Source organism: Bos taurus, chromosome 19 (assembly GCF_002263795.3).
Source record: "Bos taurus isolate L1 Dominette 01449 registration number 42190680 breed Hereford chromosome 19, ARS-UCD2.0, whole genome shotgun sequence".
In the NCBI taxonomy this organism is placed as follows: Eukaryota; Metazoa; Chordata; class Mammalia; order Artiodactyla; family Bovidae; genus Bos; species Bos taurus.
The window spans coordinates 51,332,854-51,349,476 of record NC_037346.1 but is presented as its reverse complement, the minus strand read 5'-3'; the positions used below and the strand labels follow the sequence as shown (position 1 = coordinate 51,349,476).

The following is a 16,623-nucleotide window of genomic DNA, read 5'->3' as shown; positions in this document are numbered from 1 at the left end:
GTGATCAGAATGGGTGTTCTGGTCTGTCTCCACTTTCCACCTCCTGCTCCATCCTGCAGCTCCTGGCCAGCTGCCAGAGGTGGAGCCTAAAGGTCCCCAGTGACCTTGGATGGCAGACTCAGAGCCCGACATGCCGGGCTCGGTGCTGGTGAGCTGCCTGCCCCTGCTTCAGCCCCCTCCTTCCCTCTGTCACCATGGAACCCATCTTCTGGTTTCCACTGAACTGGAGCTGGTCCTTTCCCAGCACCTGCCCCAGGCTTCTTCCAGTGAATCTGTTCAGTTCATTTCCGTCACTCAGTCGCGTCCGATTCTTTGCCACCCCATGGACTGCAGCACGCCAGGCTTCCCTGTCTATCACCAGCTCCCAGAGTTTGCTCAAACTCATGTCCGTTGAGTCGGTGATGCCATCCCACCATCTCATCCTCTGTTGTCCCCTTTTCCTCCTGCTTCAATCTTTCCCAGCGTCAGGATCTTTTCCAAGTAGTCAGTTCTTCACATCAGGTGGCCAAAGTACTGGAGTTTCCGCTTCAGCATCAGTCCTTCCAGTGAATACTCAGGACAGATTTCCTTTAGGAGGGACTGGTTGGATCTCCTTGCAGTCCAAGGGACTCTCAAGAGTCTTCCAACACCACAGTTCTTCGGCACTCAGCCTTCTTTATAGTCCAATTCTCACATCCATACATGACTCCTGGAAAAACCATAGCTTTGACTAGATGGACCTTGGTTGGCGGTCATGTCTCTGCTACGCCCTCGCCCAGTTCCTCTAGGAGGTGCTAGTCAGCTTCCCCGCCCTTTCCCGACCTGCAAGTCAGTCCCAAGCCTGTCTGAGCCTTCAGCCCTGCTTCTCTTTCCCTCAAGGTCTCCCTTCCCCAAGCCCCCTCACCCCCACACACCTTAGGTCAGCTCCCACCCCCTACTCTTGTCATTCCACTGTCCCCAAGCTTTCCCAGTATTCAGCACCTATGCCCAGCTACCCACAGGCTCCGGCCACCTCTGCGCCCCTCTTTGCTGCCTCAAGTACCTTCTCTGCCCCGTTCCCCTGCCCCTCTTGGAATCTTCCTACCTGGGCAGCCCCCACAGTCACCAACGCTCAGATCCCCGTGACCTCCGGCCCTGACCGCCCTCAGCAGTCTCTCTCACCAGGCCTTGCGGCAGCTCCATCCTCCTCTACATGGAGCCACCTTCCCTGAGGGACGGCAGGGTCCCGAGTCTGGGTGTCTCTGCCTTCCATCCCTCTGTTTCCCCGGAGCTGGGCCTGGCCATCACAGGCCTCCCTCCCTGCAGGACGGCTGGGGCGAGAGGGGGTATGCTTGTCTGTGCACACCGAGGCAAAGCACACACGTGCCTTTAGACACAGAGAGAGGGCTGTTCGGTTTTTCTCCTACCAGTGTGCCGCCACACTGGAAAATCGAGAAGATAACGCTCTGGGAGAACCTCGTTAGGAAGAGAAGGCCAGGAAACACAGGGGTCTGGATTGGCCCTTGTCTCTACACTAGAAACTGCCCCATACCTGACCACACGTGGTAGACAGTCTTGCTGGCAGTGTCTCCAGCCTGCGTGGCCACCTCGCAGGGATCAGGTCAGCATCTACTCTCCTTCCAGAAGCACCTTCTGTCATCCTCAGAGGCTCCCAGACTGTGTTTTAAAAAGATGTCAGAGCTAAACAGATTGGCAGGAAGGGCAATCCCCTCCTTCTTAGCTCCATACTCGATGGCAGGGGCGAGAGCGTGGCAGGGAGCGGTCTGCTGGGCAGTACAGCCCAGCGTCATCTGTATGACACCAGGGCTGGCCCCTGGGTGCACACGTGAGGTCGGGCTGTGGAGAGAAGGGGCCGGTGGGGATGGAACAAGGCTCAGGACGGGGACCGTCCCTGCAGAGACTCCCCTGCCCCATCCCACTCCAGTAAAGGAGGGATCTGTTGGAGCAAAATCTGGGCAACAGGTGGGGCCACTTCCTGCCTGTCTCTTGATTGGCCCTGGCACCCTCTGCAGGTGGCTCTTTCACCATCAACAGGAGATTCTGTGTGTGATGGGGCACCTACAATGGATCAGAGGGTAAAAGCCAATGGGCTCACCTGGGTCCTAAGGCCTGGGGGGCAAGGAAGGACACGTGCTGGGGAGAGCTGCCCTTCCCTCCCCTCTATGGTGGCTGTTTGGGTGACTGAGTAGGCAAGAACTAGGGGTCAACCAACAAGACAAAAATAAGGGCTCAGGAGAGATGAGGGAGCAGGGCTGTGGCCCCTCACCCTCTGCTCCGTGTGCCTCCCTGGCCGGCAGGTGTGGTGGCGGGGGGCTGTGGGCACCTGAGCGTTGTATAGCCAGGTGGGGCCCCCATGCTACACCGCTCTGTTTCCAGCATTTACGCACCAGGAGGCCTAGGAGCTGCTCCAGGTTCTCAGCCTCAGCGCCCAGCCTGGCCTGGCAGGAGTGCGTGGCTGCTTGGGGCTGGTGGCAGTTAGTGGGACCCGCTGCCTGCACGTCTCCTGGAGGCTCTTTCCCACAAGCCCTGCTACTCCAGATCCTGGTCGCTTCTCCTTGCCCAGGCAGCACTCACGTCCTTGCAGCTCTCACTTGGTGGGGCACGGGCCCTGATGCCTCCTCTCATCACCCCCTATAGGGTCCTGGCAGCCAGCAGGCAAGATTCAGGACCTAGGCTCGGACACGGGTGCAGTGAGGACAGGACCAGGCTCCTGCCCGTGGCGCCTCCTGGCCTCGGCAGCACCACGCGGAAGGGTGCCAGCAGATCCCTCTGTCCCTGGCTCGTGGGCACAGCCCTCCTCGCCCTACAAAGAATGCAGGTGAAGAAGCCGGACCTGGGGTCCCCCAGGACTTCCCAGTCTGCCCGATGGGGCAGCTGCCCTGTCCAGCTGCCCTGCCACATGCCTGGCCAGCGGGTCACTTGAGGGCAGTTTGCCTGAAGCCAGTCCCTTTTTCAAGACATTTTGCATCCCTTTGGGTCTCCTAAAAATAAGCTTTTAATTTGTTTTAAATTAATATTAAAATTAAAGCTCAATTAAATTGTAATGCATCTTTAGGCGAACTCTTAAAAAGCCTTTAACAAGTGTGAATACAGGTAAAATCAAGAAAAGTTGGAAGGTGCACACAAGCAGCGGCGTCTTTCTACCTGTTAAACGTCTGCTCCAAGATAAAGGCCAGTGAGATGGTCCCAAGCAGCTGTGAGGCCAGTGTGGGTCACCGAGAGGCCCGAGGGCCATTGTTGAAGGCCCGGGTGCCTGGGCAGCCTGCGGCTTCCTTGGATGCCAGGGTGAGGGTTGGTGACCCTGCACACCGCGGCTGCTCAGTGACTGTCTAACGAATGAGCTGGGTTAGGATTTCGTTCTCCGGCCGGAACTCCGGACCCAGTCTGTGGCTTGGGTGACAAGGACGTTCATGCTGTCTGGTCTGGGCAGCACTTTCTCCCCATATTCCCACATCAGCTGCCTGCCCCAGCGAGGTCAGCATGTGCCCCGAGCTTCCCTGGGCACTTGCACTGGACTACCTGGAGCCAATGGAGATTCAGGGCAGCCCAACCATGCCCTGGGCCCTCCTGGGGAGTGGGCAGCTGGCCCGGGTACCGGCTGCTGGACGAGGTGGCTAGGAGGGTCATGGTGCATCTTGTGGTCTCTAGACTGGAGTGGGGGGCACCCTTTGGAGACCTGGAACCACTCTGGCAGCCCAGCACAGAGCCCCCTCCTCTGCTCTGGCAGCAGAGCCTTTGCCAATGACACTTGCTTCAAGCCCAGCTTGTGAATCAGGCGAGGGAGTCAGTCCTGAGTCTCAGGGCTGAGTTCCCTGCTGCCTCCTACCCCTGAAGCAGGTGGGATCCAGGTGGTGGAGACTCAGCAAGCCAACTTGCTTGCCCTGTGGTCGCATCAGGAGACAGGAGCGCAGGCTTCTGGGCTGGAGATCCAAGGCTGGTTCTCTGCCTGAGCTCCCCCCATCCCCTGCCCCGCACGCCCTGCAGTGGGGCTGGGTGCACAGGCTGTGGGCTAGCTGCGTGTGCCGGGGGTCTTCTCTCCGTTGGGAGCTCCTGTGGGGCTGCCCTGAGCCTGTTTCCCCTACCGGCTCCCCAGGGCTGGCTGGCACTCCATCCCTATTTGGGACCCTCAATCAGTGGGGTGCCCTTCTCCACCCCAGAAACAGCTCTCCTTGCCCTGCTCATTTTGACAGTTCCCAGAAATATTGTAGTTGTACACCAGAGAATTGAGGTTTTCTCTCTACTTACACTCGCCGTCTTTAGAAATTAAAATACTCTATCTCTGTACTTTGAAGGGAGTGGGGTGGTTTGTCAGAGCAGTGCTGTTAGAAGAAGCTACAAGGATAAGGAGCCCTGGGTGCACCCTGCCCTCCGCCCCATCTCCCTTCTCCTGCGGGGCGGGTCGCGCTGCCCCCAGGAACACATTGTGGGGGATCCCACTTCCCAGCGAGCTGCCCCCCCACAGTGCTCCTCCTGCCTGGAGCCAGGAGCAGCCCCAGCCCCAGTGCCAGGCCTTTTCCTGCTTCTGGTCTCGGACGTTAGATAGTCGGGTGGGGAGGCCAGGTCTACTGCGAGTCTCAGAAGACAGGGATGGGCTGCAGAGGGTGGCCTGTCAGACATTCAAGAATGTGAGCTCCCTGAAGGTCTCTGCCTGGAGAGGCACAGCCCTGCCCCCAACCCTGCCATCTCCTCCCCTCTTGCCCTGCCTGCTCATAGCTGATACAGAGGGGTGTCCCAGACTAGCTCAAGGTTTTGAGCGCTGGGGTCCAGCGGATGGAGTGTAGGAGAACAGGGTGGGCCCCTATGACCCTGTCCAGGGGCTCGGGGGGGGTGTGTGTGTGCGCGCACCCTGATGTTCACACTGGACTACAGCCCCTAGGGCATTCGTCTTGTTGCAGCTGGCTTATTTCAACATGGTATGATGCTTTGGCTGAGGCTCCTTCTCTGGCTGGCGGGGTTTGGAGGGGGTGGCGCTGGTCACCTCCCCACGCCGCCCCCCCCACCCCCCGCCGCCCCAGCCTTCAGAGGTGTCCTGGAGGGGGAGTGCTGGCTGCTTGCCAGGGAGGGTGTGAGAGGGAAGCGAGGTGGAGACCCCAGAAGGTGCGAAGAACAGGAGGAGGGGGAGCAACCCTCTGAGTCACTCTCTCGGCCAGAGTCCGAGGGCGGCCCCAGGGGGGAGTGTTGGCTGCCCCCCTCCCCCTCCAGCCAGAAAGCTAAATTTACCCTTTTAATAAGAACCAGACTTATATCCGGTTTTCCTTTTCTTTTATTAGTTCTGGGCTGTTGGTGGTTGGGCCTGTCCCCTGTCATCATTGCCTCTACACTTGTGGGCCTGGTGGCTCAGCAACCACAGAGTTTTCCTATTATGGCCTGAGAGACGCTGCCTTTGGGCCAACCAGGTCTTCTGGAAGGTTCTCCTGGACCAGCGGAGAGGGGCTTCCCATGTGACGCCTGCATGTTCTGGGCAGACACCCCTCACCGGGGCTACCCCCACATCTCAGGGCGGGGCTGGCGGAGGCGCGCCTTCTGTCCCCTCTGCTGGCCCCCACATGCCGCCTCCCACCAGCACCCCCTCTCCCACCGCTGCAGCTGTCTCTGTTCCCGCCTCCAGCCTCCTCCTTCTCTCTTGCCCTTCCTTCCTCCCTCCCTAGTCCTGTCTTGCCTCCTCTTCTGATCCCTGTATCATCGCGGGGCTGTGGATGGCAGCTGGGGTTATTGGATGGCGTCCTCAGGGACTTGGGCTGGGCAGCAGAGGATGGCCGAAAGCAGGGCAGGTTTTGTGTCCATTGAGACCCAGCAAGTGAGGGGAGCCAGACAGGAGGCCCCCGATTCGAGGACAGAGGGGAATGCTCCCGATCCCGACAATTTCTGGGTTCTGAGAGCCTGTCAGTAAGACCGACCCTGCTGGGAGGGGGTCTCAGATCCGAGGGGGCTCCTGAGCTGCTTCTTCACCGCAAAGGGATCAGGTGTCTGTGGGGAGATGGCCACGCAACCTGCCTGCTGCCCCCAGAACCCACACCACTGCTGGATTCAGTGTCAGGCCCAGGTGGCTATGGGTTGAGTCGCTGGGCTAGGGAGGGGGCCAACTCCCAGGCAGCAGGGAGTCGGGGGTCTTGGGACCACAGTTTGGTACAGCCTTAAGGCTTGAGTTCCCCTTCCACCACGAGCAAGCTGGATGAGCCCTCGATGGTGGAGAAAGAGAGGGGCATACTGGCGTCTCTCACTTGCCACCGTGGGCGTCACATGGAATCCAAGGCCTGAAGCCTTTTTCAGAGTCTGGGCCAGTAAGGAGACCGGTTTGGTGGGGGTGTGACCCTGGGAAGCAGCGTCCCTGAGGGCTGGCCCGGCCTGTGTGTGAGTCCCTCACATGCAAACAAGTCACCACCTCGCACACACTCAGAGCCAGGTGTGTACACCCGTGTCCTGAGCGCACACTCAGAGCCCCGGCCCCAGACCTCCATGCACATCTGTAGCCTGTGTGCGTGACCATTGCCCATATGCACTCTCAGCCATGCACACACACTGACACACCCTGAGTGCCCACATACTCGCTTCACTGCCTGTTACGCCCACGTGCACACATACACACACACATACATTATCTCATGCCTGGGCCACTGATGGGTTCCAGCCCAGTGGGGAGTGTCACTGGTGACATCAGCAATTAAGCCCGGAACGCATGTGCACCCAGAGCGGGTCTGGTGGCCGGCAGTGCAGCGTAGCCTCTACGGCCCGGCCCCTGCTCTGCGCGATTTGGGTTTCCTGTGGGGCAGTCCAGAGCAGCCCCTCCCACCTGGGCCTGGTATCCCCAGCCCTGTCTCTCTCCCCATTTTCTTCTCCTGGGTGGCCAGACAGATGGACGCCCACCCGCCTGCAGGCAGGCTGGACCGAGGTCTCTCCACCTCTGTCCACACGGACACCCGGGATGGACATCCGCCCTCCCCTTCCCTCTCCTGGAATGAGAGGAATGTGAACAGTCCACATGGTGGGCTGTTAGCCTTCCTGCCTCCTCTCCAGTTGGATCCCTCGGGGTGGGGGGGCCTGTTCTAGCACCCAAGGGGCACTTTGGCCTCCCAGGCAGGCCACCCGTCACGGCAGTGTCTCAGCTGCCCCTGAGGTCCTAGGGGAGATCCAGGGATGGCCCCAGGGGGGCTGGATGTCCCCAGCACCCAGGCGGGCTCTGCCAGGGGCTGGGGGCGGTGGGGCGCCTTGAGCAGGTGTGAGCAGCAGGGCGGGAGCGGTTCTGGGCGGTGGGTGGGTACAGCCGCCAGACACAGCACCCCTGGGGAGCCTCGTGCCAGTGGCCCATCAGCTGGGCCTCCAGCAGCGGCAGGGGAGCCGGAAAGGGCTTGACTCTCAGGAGCGGCCGCCAGCCATCACAGGGAGGCCTTTTGTGTGTGTGCTTTTTTACAACCCATTTCACCGTTTCCAGAAAAGGTAGCTCACTTAAGTCGAAACAAATGCTCCCGCTGCTGTACTCCGGGCTCCTGCTCCCGCTCCCGGGCTCTCCCAGACCCTTCTATGTCTGTCCCTCCATCCGCCTGGCTGATGGGGAGGTAGAGGCTGGTGGCAGAGGAGGTGGGCAGGCCCTGGGTCATCTAGGGCCCCAGGGCCAGCCTCTGGAGTGCCAGCACTTTGAGCTCTGGTGACTTTGCTGCCCGTCAGACACTCCCTGGACTGGAAGCTCCTTGGGACACCCCTGGACTCCACGGCAGGGGCCCCCTCTGCACCCCTCTGGCCTGCCCAACTTCTGTTGAATGTCTTGGCTGCAGCAGGTGGGCCTGGCAAACAGGTTGGCAGAGGAAGGCCCACTCCCCCTGGTTTCACCTGGGGGCACGTGGGGCAGCCTCGGGCATGGCCAGCACAGAATGGCCTTGTGAGCGCAGGCTAGGCAGTCAGGGGATTCCGGCCCAGCCCCGTCCAGCTGGGGCAGCTGGAAGTTGCCACACGGCCAGGGCCCAGGTACGGCCTGTCTCCCGGTCCAGGTTGTCTGGGCTCGGGGCGTGGGAACGAGTAGGCCTCCGGGGGTGAGGGCCGGGCCTGAGGAACTGGGCCATGGCGGGGGGTGGGGGTGTCAACCAGCCCTCCCGGGCATTCTGGCTTCCGGAGTGGTTTTCTCAGCCAGCCCGGCACCCGGGCCAGGCCTCCGTGGTGTCCCAGGCAGAGCTGAGGCGGCGCTGGAGTCGGGGCTGGAGCCCTGTGTCTGGGGCTGCAGACCTTGGCCTGAGCCGGCCGGGCAGTGGGGACAACGGGCTGGGGGTTGGTGTGTGGCTACAGAACTGTCTGCCTCAGTGGCCCTGTTCAGGTCTCAGTCCTGAGATGATGTTCAACTTGGCCAGATGGCTCTGTTGCGAGACCCTAGAGGACGCAGGGCACAGGCCACCATGACCATGCTCCCTGGACAGGCCACATCCAAACCCCAGAGGCTGCGGGGCCAACAGTGATGATGCCCATCCCTTTGTCAGTCCCACGGTGGGCCCGCCACCTGGGATCACGGTGACCTACACTAATACAAGGCTGTGAGAAGGGCTAGGGCAGACAGTGCCAGGGTCAGGGCTCCCAGCCCCCGGGGGGCTCTGAGCCGAAAGCCCCTCTGGCCCTTCCTGCTGCTCAGGGCTCCCACTGTCCCCTCCTGGGTTGCTAACCACAACACTCCCTGGGCAAGGACCTTGCCAAGAGGAAAGAAGTCTCCAGCCCAGTTCCCGGCCAGACTTGGCCATGCAGCTCCAGCCTTGGCCGGGGCCCAGGCCGCCTCTGCTAAGGCTCTGTCTGGGACTGGCTACTGGTCGGCGGGCGGGGGCTGGGAGGTGGCAGCCAGGTCTGCCCATGCCTCTGCTGGCTGGGCCGTGACCGAAGTCCTTGGAGGTGGAAGTGACACGGGAGCATGGATGCTCTGTCTAGGGTCAGGGGTCAGATGGGGTAGGGGAGGCTCTGGGTGCCAGCCATCCCCTCCCTGACACCCATCATGGCAGTGCCCACCTGGCAAAGCCTGTAGGACCTGCGGCAGCTTGCTGACTTCTAGCCCAGGATGGCGGGAGGAGACTGACCCTTTTGGAGCAAGGCTCATGGAACCCACCAACTGAGCAGGGTCCAGGCTGGGGGCCCATCGGGGGACTTGGCTTTCCAGCTGCCTAGCGCCCATCCCCCAGGGCTGGCCTGCCAGTCAGGGAGTATGAGAGCCCCTGGCGGGACCTGCTGCTGTGGGCTGGGGCCTTAGGAGAGGACACCTGGGAACCCGCAGGTGGCCCACCAGGGCGAGTGCCTGGAAAGTGGTCCCTGGAATGCGTGTGGCTGTGCCCCAGAACAGCGGGGTCCCTGATATCTCTGTTTCCTTCCTTGTTGTATCTGTCATATGAATGTCTTACAGTGAAGATATAAAGACATAACATTCATGTGATAAGCCTCTTCCTTTTTCAGTGTGAAAGGAAAAAGGAGGGAAAAGACACCCCCACCCGCGAGATAAATGGTCCAGCCTGAGACCGGACACTGGGGCCACAAACTGCCCACAAGGCTGGGGAAGATGGAGAAGCAGGGGCATCCCCAAAAGGCTTGGAGCAAAGGAGGGCCCCGGGGAGCCTTGGACCAAGGTCAAAGGGCAAGACTGGAGTGCCGTCCCAGCCACTCACTTCCCACACTCAGGAGCAAGGGTTCCTTTCTTATGGACTCAGGAAAGTCTCCAAGAGGGTCCCCCAAATTGGGAGAGTGGCTGGCCTGGACAAGGTGGGCACACAGCAGGAAGCTCAGCCTGTCGGTGTGTCCCCTGCCTCGTGGAGCTGGGACCGGGGCTGCTGAGCTGCAGTGCCACTCCCTTCCAAAGTGACCATGCAGTGGGACATCCCCTTCTGGGATGGTGTCAAAACAGGCACCCTTAAGAGTGCCCAGCCAGGGCCAGGACCAGTCTCCTGGGAGAGGGGGACAGGAAGTCCCACATCTCCTTCATCCCCACCCCAGTTCCAGCTTAGAAGACTAGTCGAACATCCCCCTCTGGGCCTCAGGGATGCTCCCCACCAGCCCCTGCCCCTGGTAGGTGGTCCCTGGGGGTGTGGGTAGTGGGTCTGCAGAGGTGGTCTGCTGCCCCTGCAGGGTGCCTCGGTGTGGGAGACCCTGTGAGGGGGGCCACCTCTGAGCCTCAGTTTCCCTGCATCCAGACTGGAGGGGCCCTATGGGATGCCAGGCCACTCCTCCCGCCCAGCCTCAGGCCCGCCCACCGCCCCCACCCGCTGGGCTGTGGGAGAACTCAAGGTTCTCAGGCCAAGCTCCCAGAGAAATCCTTTATCCAGACCAACTTCTGGACTCGGTTGCTTCCCACTGTCCCCAGGAAGAGCAGGGTGGAGGGACTTCCCTGGGAGGGTGCGGGGGTGGGAAGGCCTGGGGGACATGGGGTGGGCCTGGGCGAGGCAGGAAGAGGCCTCACTCATCCCACAAGCATGGCCCCCCGCCAGGGTCCCTGGAGCCCAGCAGGAACCGCCCTCCATCTCCTGCCTGCTCTGCCCGCCCGCCCGGGAGGCCAGTACTTCCCTTCCCAGCCCAGAGTCTCCTCCCCTGGCTGGACGTGCCTGTGGTCTGGCCGGGGCCCATGGCAGTCCCAGCCCTGTGGTCTGGGAAGTCCCTGGCTCTTGGACACCTTCGCCCCCTGCCCCTGGGTCCTCTGGTCCTTTCAGGGTCTCCCTTTGGCCTGATACCCACCACAGAGGTCAGCTCACACCCTAGCACCCGGCCAGCACTCACAGACTCTTCCGCTGAGGCCAGTTCCTGGGAGAGGCCTTTCTCATCCACAAGTCTCATCCTCGAATGGGAGTGAAGGGAAGTGGAGGGGAGCTGCCAGGATCCCCGTGGGGCAGCCCCTCCCTCTCCCCCGCTCCAGGGCCTTGCCGCCTCTCTGCTGAGTCACCTCACGTCTGGGAAGCTCCCAGGGCCCAGCCAGGCTGGATGAGGCATCGCAAATTTGCAAATTCCCCCTGCCTCCCGGGTAGGGAAACAGCTGCCCTGACTCACCTTGGGCCGGGCCTGCAGCCTCCTGGAGCCCCCAGAACCCTTGCAAACCCTGCCAGGCTGCTGCTTTCAGCCTAATGGGATGGTGAACCCCCAGAACCTTGTTCCCCATCCCCTAAGATGGTCCCAAGCCAGGCTCACTGCCCATGAAATGGAGGTGACAAGGTGCCAGGGGTCCCTGACGGGGTAGGGGCTGAGCGGTGCAGCCCAGACCACCCACTTGGCAGCGGGGGCTGCACTGCGCAGAGTGCACTGGGTACACCATTCCTAGGCAGTCCACTGGTTGCCATGGTAACCCGGAGAGACTCAATCAGCCTGGCCTTGGCCGCTGGACAGGGCAGAGAGGGGGACACAGTGTCAAAGGTGCAGGTAGGCAGGCCATGGAGGCTAGCTGCTGGGCGAAATGCCGAGTATCCTGAAACATAAATGGCTGACTGTGTCTCAGTGCCACCGGGAGGGCCTGACCCTGAGAAACCCTGGGGACATTAAAGCAGATCCTGCCATGTCCATTCTCGGGCTCCTCCTGTGGTTCTCTCTTGCTCTGCCTCCGTTTCTTCTCTTGCTCACCTGGTAGAGGGCATCCAGTGTGATGAGGTGGTTAACTGGACCTGGGGAGAAGGTTGAAGACCCTGCTGGGTGCTGGGGGGAAGGCCAGAGCCCTAGTGCCACCTGGGGGTAGGACAGAGATGGCTGAGACCTGCTGACCCTGGGCCTTTCCGGGAGCTGCACTCTGGCAGGTCTGCCGGCAGCTGAGGCCTGGGGGAGTCAGCCTCCGAAGTGGAGACCCGCCCATAGGGTTGATATTTCCCTCAAGCCCTGGGTCCCTGAATGTTTATTCCCACAGTACCTGGCACCTGGTTGCTGGGGGTGGTGGGCGGGGTGAAGGAGGACAACTCAGCTGAAGTGCCAATCTTCAGGGTTTTGCAAGAACAGGAGGGTGTCCAGGCCTCCAGGGCCCGAGCAGGCAGCTTCTCCCACCTTGGCTTCTTGGCTATTTGAAGACAAAAGCCCTGGAACCTTGGGGCCTGAGAGTCAGCCCTGGGGAAGGGCTCCTTAGTGCTTGTCCCTGCCCAGACTCATTCTCGCCCACTGTGTCCACAGCCAGCAGCCGCCTGATGGGGAACTCTCCGGCCTCCTCTTTCATGGGCAGTTTCCTTACCAGCAGCCTGGGCTCGGCGGCCTCTGCGCACCCCAGTGGCCCCACCCCGTCCCCCTCGGAGCAGGCCTACCGGGGCTCACACCCTGCCACCTCCCAGATCTGGTTCTCCCACTCCCATGAAGGTAAGTCAGAGGCCCAGGCTCCCAGCCGTACCCTGTGGCTAGAGCCACTGATCGTGGTGCCCAGGGCCTGTGGTGAAGCAAAGGGCTCCCCTGCTGTGTCTGGCAGACCATGCCAAGCACTGGGGCAAGGGGCTGCCTCCCTGTCGAGGATGCCGTCATGGGGGAGGTGGTAACTCTTGGCCAGATGTGCAGCAGAGATGGGCAGAGAGGGAAAAGGGGTGGGGCCGGGAAGGCTCGCGGGAGCTGAGGAAATGTGGAACACAGCTGGGCTGGCCGGGCAGGCCTGCGCCCACCTCCCAGACTCAGAGAGGCATGGGCTCCAGATGTGTCAGCTGGGAGGGAGTGGAGGGGAGGAGAGAGCTGTCAACAGACTCAGGCGCCACCCTGGGGGCCTGCCCTAGAACAGAGTCCCTCTCTGGCCCTGCCTCCCCTTAGGTTGCAGCCTTGTACACACAGTAGGTGCCTCATACGTGTCACTCTCAGGCCTTGTGGCTGGCTGGAGGGCCCTTGCAGGCCCTATTTAGGATGTTGAGCTTCCCCTTGGCACTCTCAGGGAAGGTCACCACCCCCACCCAGCTCCGCACTGTCTGCTCAGCCCCTGGGCACCGTGATGTGGGCGGTGACCCTGAGCCCCAGTGTCCCCAGCCCGAGGTTGCTGATATCCAGTCGGCCGCCACAGTGTAGGAAGGGTTAAGCCCGACGGCGGCTGGCACGCGGAGAGGTAATTGCAGTTGGCAGCGGGCACAGAGGGCTCTGCGCTCCTGGCACCAGCACCGCCGTAACTCAATGACTGCTGAGCGGCGGGCGTTGTGTTTGCAGAGCACGCGGACCCACACACCGCGCCCGCTGCCGCCCGCGTTCCAGGCGGGGAGATTAGCGCCCAGTGCTGCCGGAGAGCGAGAGAAACCTCTCTTTGTACAACAAGAAAGGGGCTGTTTTCCAAACAGGACAGGTGACGAGTGAGGGACAGTTGTTAAAATAATCTGGGCTTTAAGCGCCGTGCAGAGCGCACATGTTGGGTAGGCGATAAGGAGCAGCTCCCTTACCCTGGAAGGGGAACCAGGCCAGCCCTGAAGACCCAGGTGGGCAGAGCAGACACCTGGCCCAGACCCCTCTGCCGCCTGCTTCCCACCCCTGCCTCTCGCAGCCTCCCCAGGGGACACCTGGTGCAATGGTGTCAGGCTCCGGATCGGGGCTTCCCGGGATGGCCATGCCTGGCACCCCTTGCTCCCCTGCTCCTCCCAGCTCTTCTGCCTTCGGCATTTGCTGGGCGAACTCCTGAACCTGGCAGGAGCTTCTGGCTCCCAAAACGTCTATGGGAGGGAGGAGAGGGCCGAGTGCCGTGGGGCGGGCAGGGCATACTCACGGCAGCCATGTAGAACTGCTTCCACTGAACCCACGGCCGCCCCAGGCCTCTGCCCTGCCCTGACCTGGCCTCGGGGGCATGGGTGTGGCCAGGCTGGCTGCCACGGTGATCCCTGGTCAGGGTCAGGATGGCAGAGCTCTGCGTAAGAAGGTACATATCCCCCTGCCTCTCCGGCCTACCCTTGAGGACCCTGCGGGCAAGAAGGGCAGTTTGTGGGCAGTGCCACCAGCCCTGGGGCCCAGGGAGAAGGCGCCCTGTCCTGCCTCTCTGGGGGCTGCCAGAGAGGCGGGGGTGGGCGGGTGGGAGGCAGCCCACAGATAGCGCCCTCAACGGCCTCCAGACACTCACTTCCCCCGGCCAACGGCTGCCTCCGAGGAGTTGCTCGCGGCCTGCGGGGCACCCCGCCACCCGCAGCCGCAGCCCCAGAGCCACCTGGCAAGTTGCAGTTCCCACCACCCAGTGTGAGGGGACAGGGTGTGGGAGAGTGCCAGCCCCCCAACCCACCCCTTACCCACCGTGCATGCCGGGGAGGCAGCTGCTCCAAGGCAAGGACAGTTGGAGCAGCCCCGAACCAGCCCTGGCGCCTCCTTGGGCTGAGGGCACCCATGGTCTCTTGGGGGAGGGCGTGCATGTTGAGGCGGTGGGTTCCGTGGGCAAATGCAGGTGGGTATAGGACAGGGGGAAGCAAGGAGGCCTCTGAGTCGCCCACCTGGAACAAAGGCTCCAGAACCCAGAGTAGGGGGGGAGGGCAAGGCCCACCTGGGGCTAAAGATGAGTTTAGGGGAGCAGCAGCCCCTGGGGAGCGCACCCCCAATCTGCCAGGTCCCGCCTGAGGGTAGCTCGTGCGTCTGTCCTGGGGACCCTACCACCTCCCAGGCCTGTGCCCCAGTCTCCCCTTCTCTGCCTGCAGTTGCGCTGCCCGGCCTGGGATCCCCTTCCTACGGGGTTCCCCTGCCCTCCTCTCCTTGCAGCCTCGCTCTGACAGGCCACGTGGTGCAGCCGCCTAGCTGTGAGCTCCCAGCGTAAAGGCCGGCGGGCGGGCGGGGCCGGGGCGAGTGGCAGCGCTGGCTGGCTGGCTGCCCTGGCAGCGTGCCTGGCTGCTAGTTTGACTGGGTGCCAGCTGGCTGCCCGCGTGCTGGGGCCTGTTTCTCTGCCGTGTGTGTTCAGGGGGAAGGGGGGCCGAGGTGGGGCGGGGGGCACGCGACATGGCCGGAGAGCGGGGGGCTGACGGGCAGGGTGGGCTGCCTGGGCGGGCTGCTCCGTGGTCTGGCCCCACCCTCGTTCTCTCGCTGCCTCCAGGATGGGTGGGGAGACAGGTGCCTGGCAAAGCAGGCTTGCTACGCGCCCCCTCCAGCCTGGGGATGGTCAGGGCTGGGCCCCTAAAGGAGTTCTTAGATTAAGAGCAAGGAGGCCAGGATGGCGCTGGGGTGGGAGGCGGGGGCAGGGATGGGGGAGGGATGTCAGTGGGGGCCAGGAGAGATGATGGGTCCTTCTACTCCAGGCAGGGCCCTCAGCTCTCCGTGGGTGGACCCAACCCACCATCTGGGGGACAGCCACCAGAGCCGGGACCAGGGCTTCCTGCTTCCCTGGTGGAGCAGCTGGGGTGCAGGGCAAGTACCCCAGAACAGAGGAGCCGCCCCAGAACATCTGGCCTGGGGCAGAGCTTGTCTATCCAGGGCCTCTTGCCCCACCCCACCCCCCAACCCCCCACCCCAGGCTCACCAAGTAAAGGGTCCTGCCAGAGATGAGACTTTCCCTTCCGGGGCCTAGGGTCAGGGTGGGCGGCGGAACTGACCTGAGGCAAAGGGGTGAGCCAGTGTACTGGCCCGCCCTGGGTGGGTCCCCGGGGGGGTGGGGTGCAGCACAGCTGGCCCTATTGTCAGCAGGCCGGGCCCCCTCCCTCCCTCCTCCACCGCGCCCCCCCCCCACCCCCCGCCCCCGCTGCCTGGTGGGACCACCCACAGGGCCATGAAAGGGGATTCTGTTCCTGGGGGCTCAGCTGGGGAGGAACAGGGCTGCTGGGTTCCCACAGCCCAGGCCACTCGTGGTCTCTTGTGCCACCTGGAGGGAGAGCCTCCGGAGGCAGCGGGCACATGTGCTAGCGCTGGCCGTTAGCCGGGCCGGCCTCTTTGTCAGTTGCACCCGCCCCAGAGGCTATTTCTCCTTCTGGGGCTGGGCTCGCCTCCACTGGGGCAGGGGTCGCACCCAAGAGCCACTGGGCACTCCCTACCATTTCCCAACCCCTCTCCTGGCTTCCCTGAGCCCCTCAGCTGTCCTGTCCCCCTCTAAGACTTCAGGGTTCACCAGGGCTTCTGGGAGCACATCTGTGTGGGGGACAAAGGTCCCAGCTGGTGTCACTGTCTCGGTGTGGTGACGCTGTCGAGAGGAGCCCTCCACCTGCCCTGGACCTTGTCCTTCTCCCCTGGACGCTGGACGCTCCAGCCCCTTCTCCTGGCCTCAGTTTTCTCGGTGGCCAAAATGGTCTCTGAATCTGCCCGCATGGGACCACTGATGGTCACCTCCCCTCCCCACCTAGCTCAGTAAAGATGCCCTACATGTAGGCAGCATTCCCATCCTGCCCACCTGGTCCTGCCAGTGCCAAAGGGCAGGGCTGAGTCATTGGGGGCAGCTGACCACCCTGTGATCTGGGGACAGTGTAGGGGAAGGGACCGAACTCCCCAGATCCAGACGTGGGGGATCAGGGCTCCCCTGCCAGACAGGCCTTCTCCTGCCAGCTTCATCGTAGCCAGAGGGAGGCCTGTCCCATCTGGACCTCTGACCCCCTCCAGAGCTTTCTCAGGGCTTTGCATGGCCAGTCCTGCCCCACCCCCCGCCCTGCTCCCTGTGACCTTGGTCCCTCACCACGCTTTGCCTCTGCCCACCTCCCCATCCGGGTCCCAACCTCCAGGGACCCCTCTGTCCTTGCATGTCCCATGTAGCAACTGTCCACTGTTATGCTGGGGGCCTGGGGACCTTCCTGGGCTGCTGTTTGCAGCCGGCGGGGTGTG

At 62.6% G+C, this 16,623-nt stretch overlaps 1 protein-coding gene across 3 annotated transcripts in view; it reads left to right on the top strand.

The window, feature by feature from the left end:
• BAHCC1 (BAH domain and coiled-coil containing 1) overlaps positions 1 to 16,623 on the top strand; it is a 60,964-nt gene that overhangs the window by 12,025 nt on the left and 32,316 nt on the right. For all 3 annotated transcript variants that reach the window (XM_024980990.2, XM_024980989.2, XM_059878615.1), the window contains exon 3: positions 12,070 to 12,249. In XM_024980990.2, coding sequence (XP_024836758.1) covers positions 12,070 to 12,249 — 180 coding nt within the window. The remainder of the gene's footprint in view (positions 1 to 12,069; positions 12,250 to 16,623) is intronic.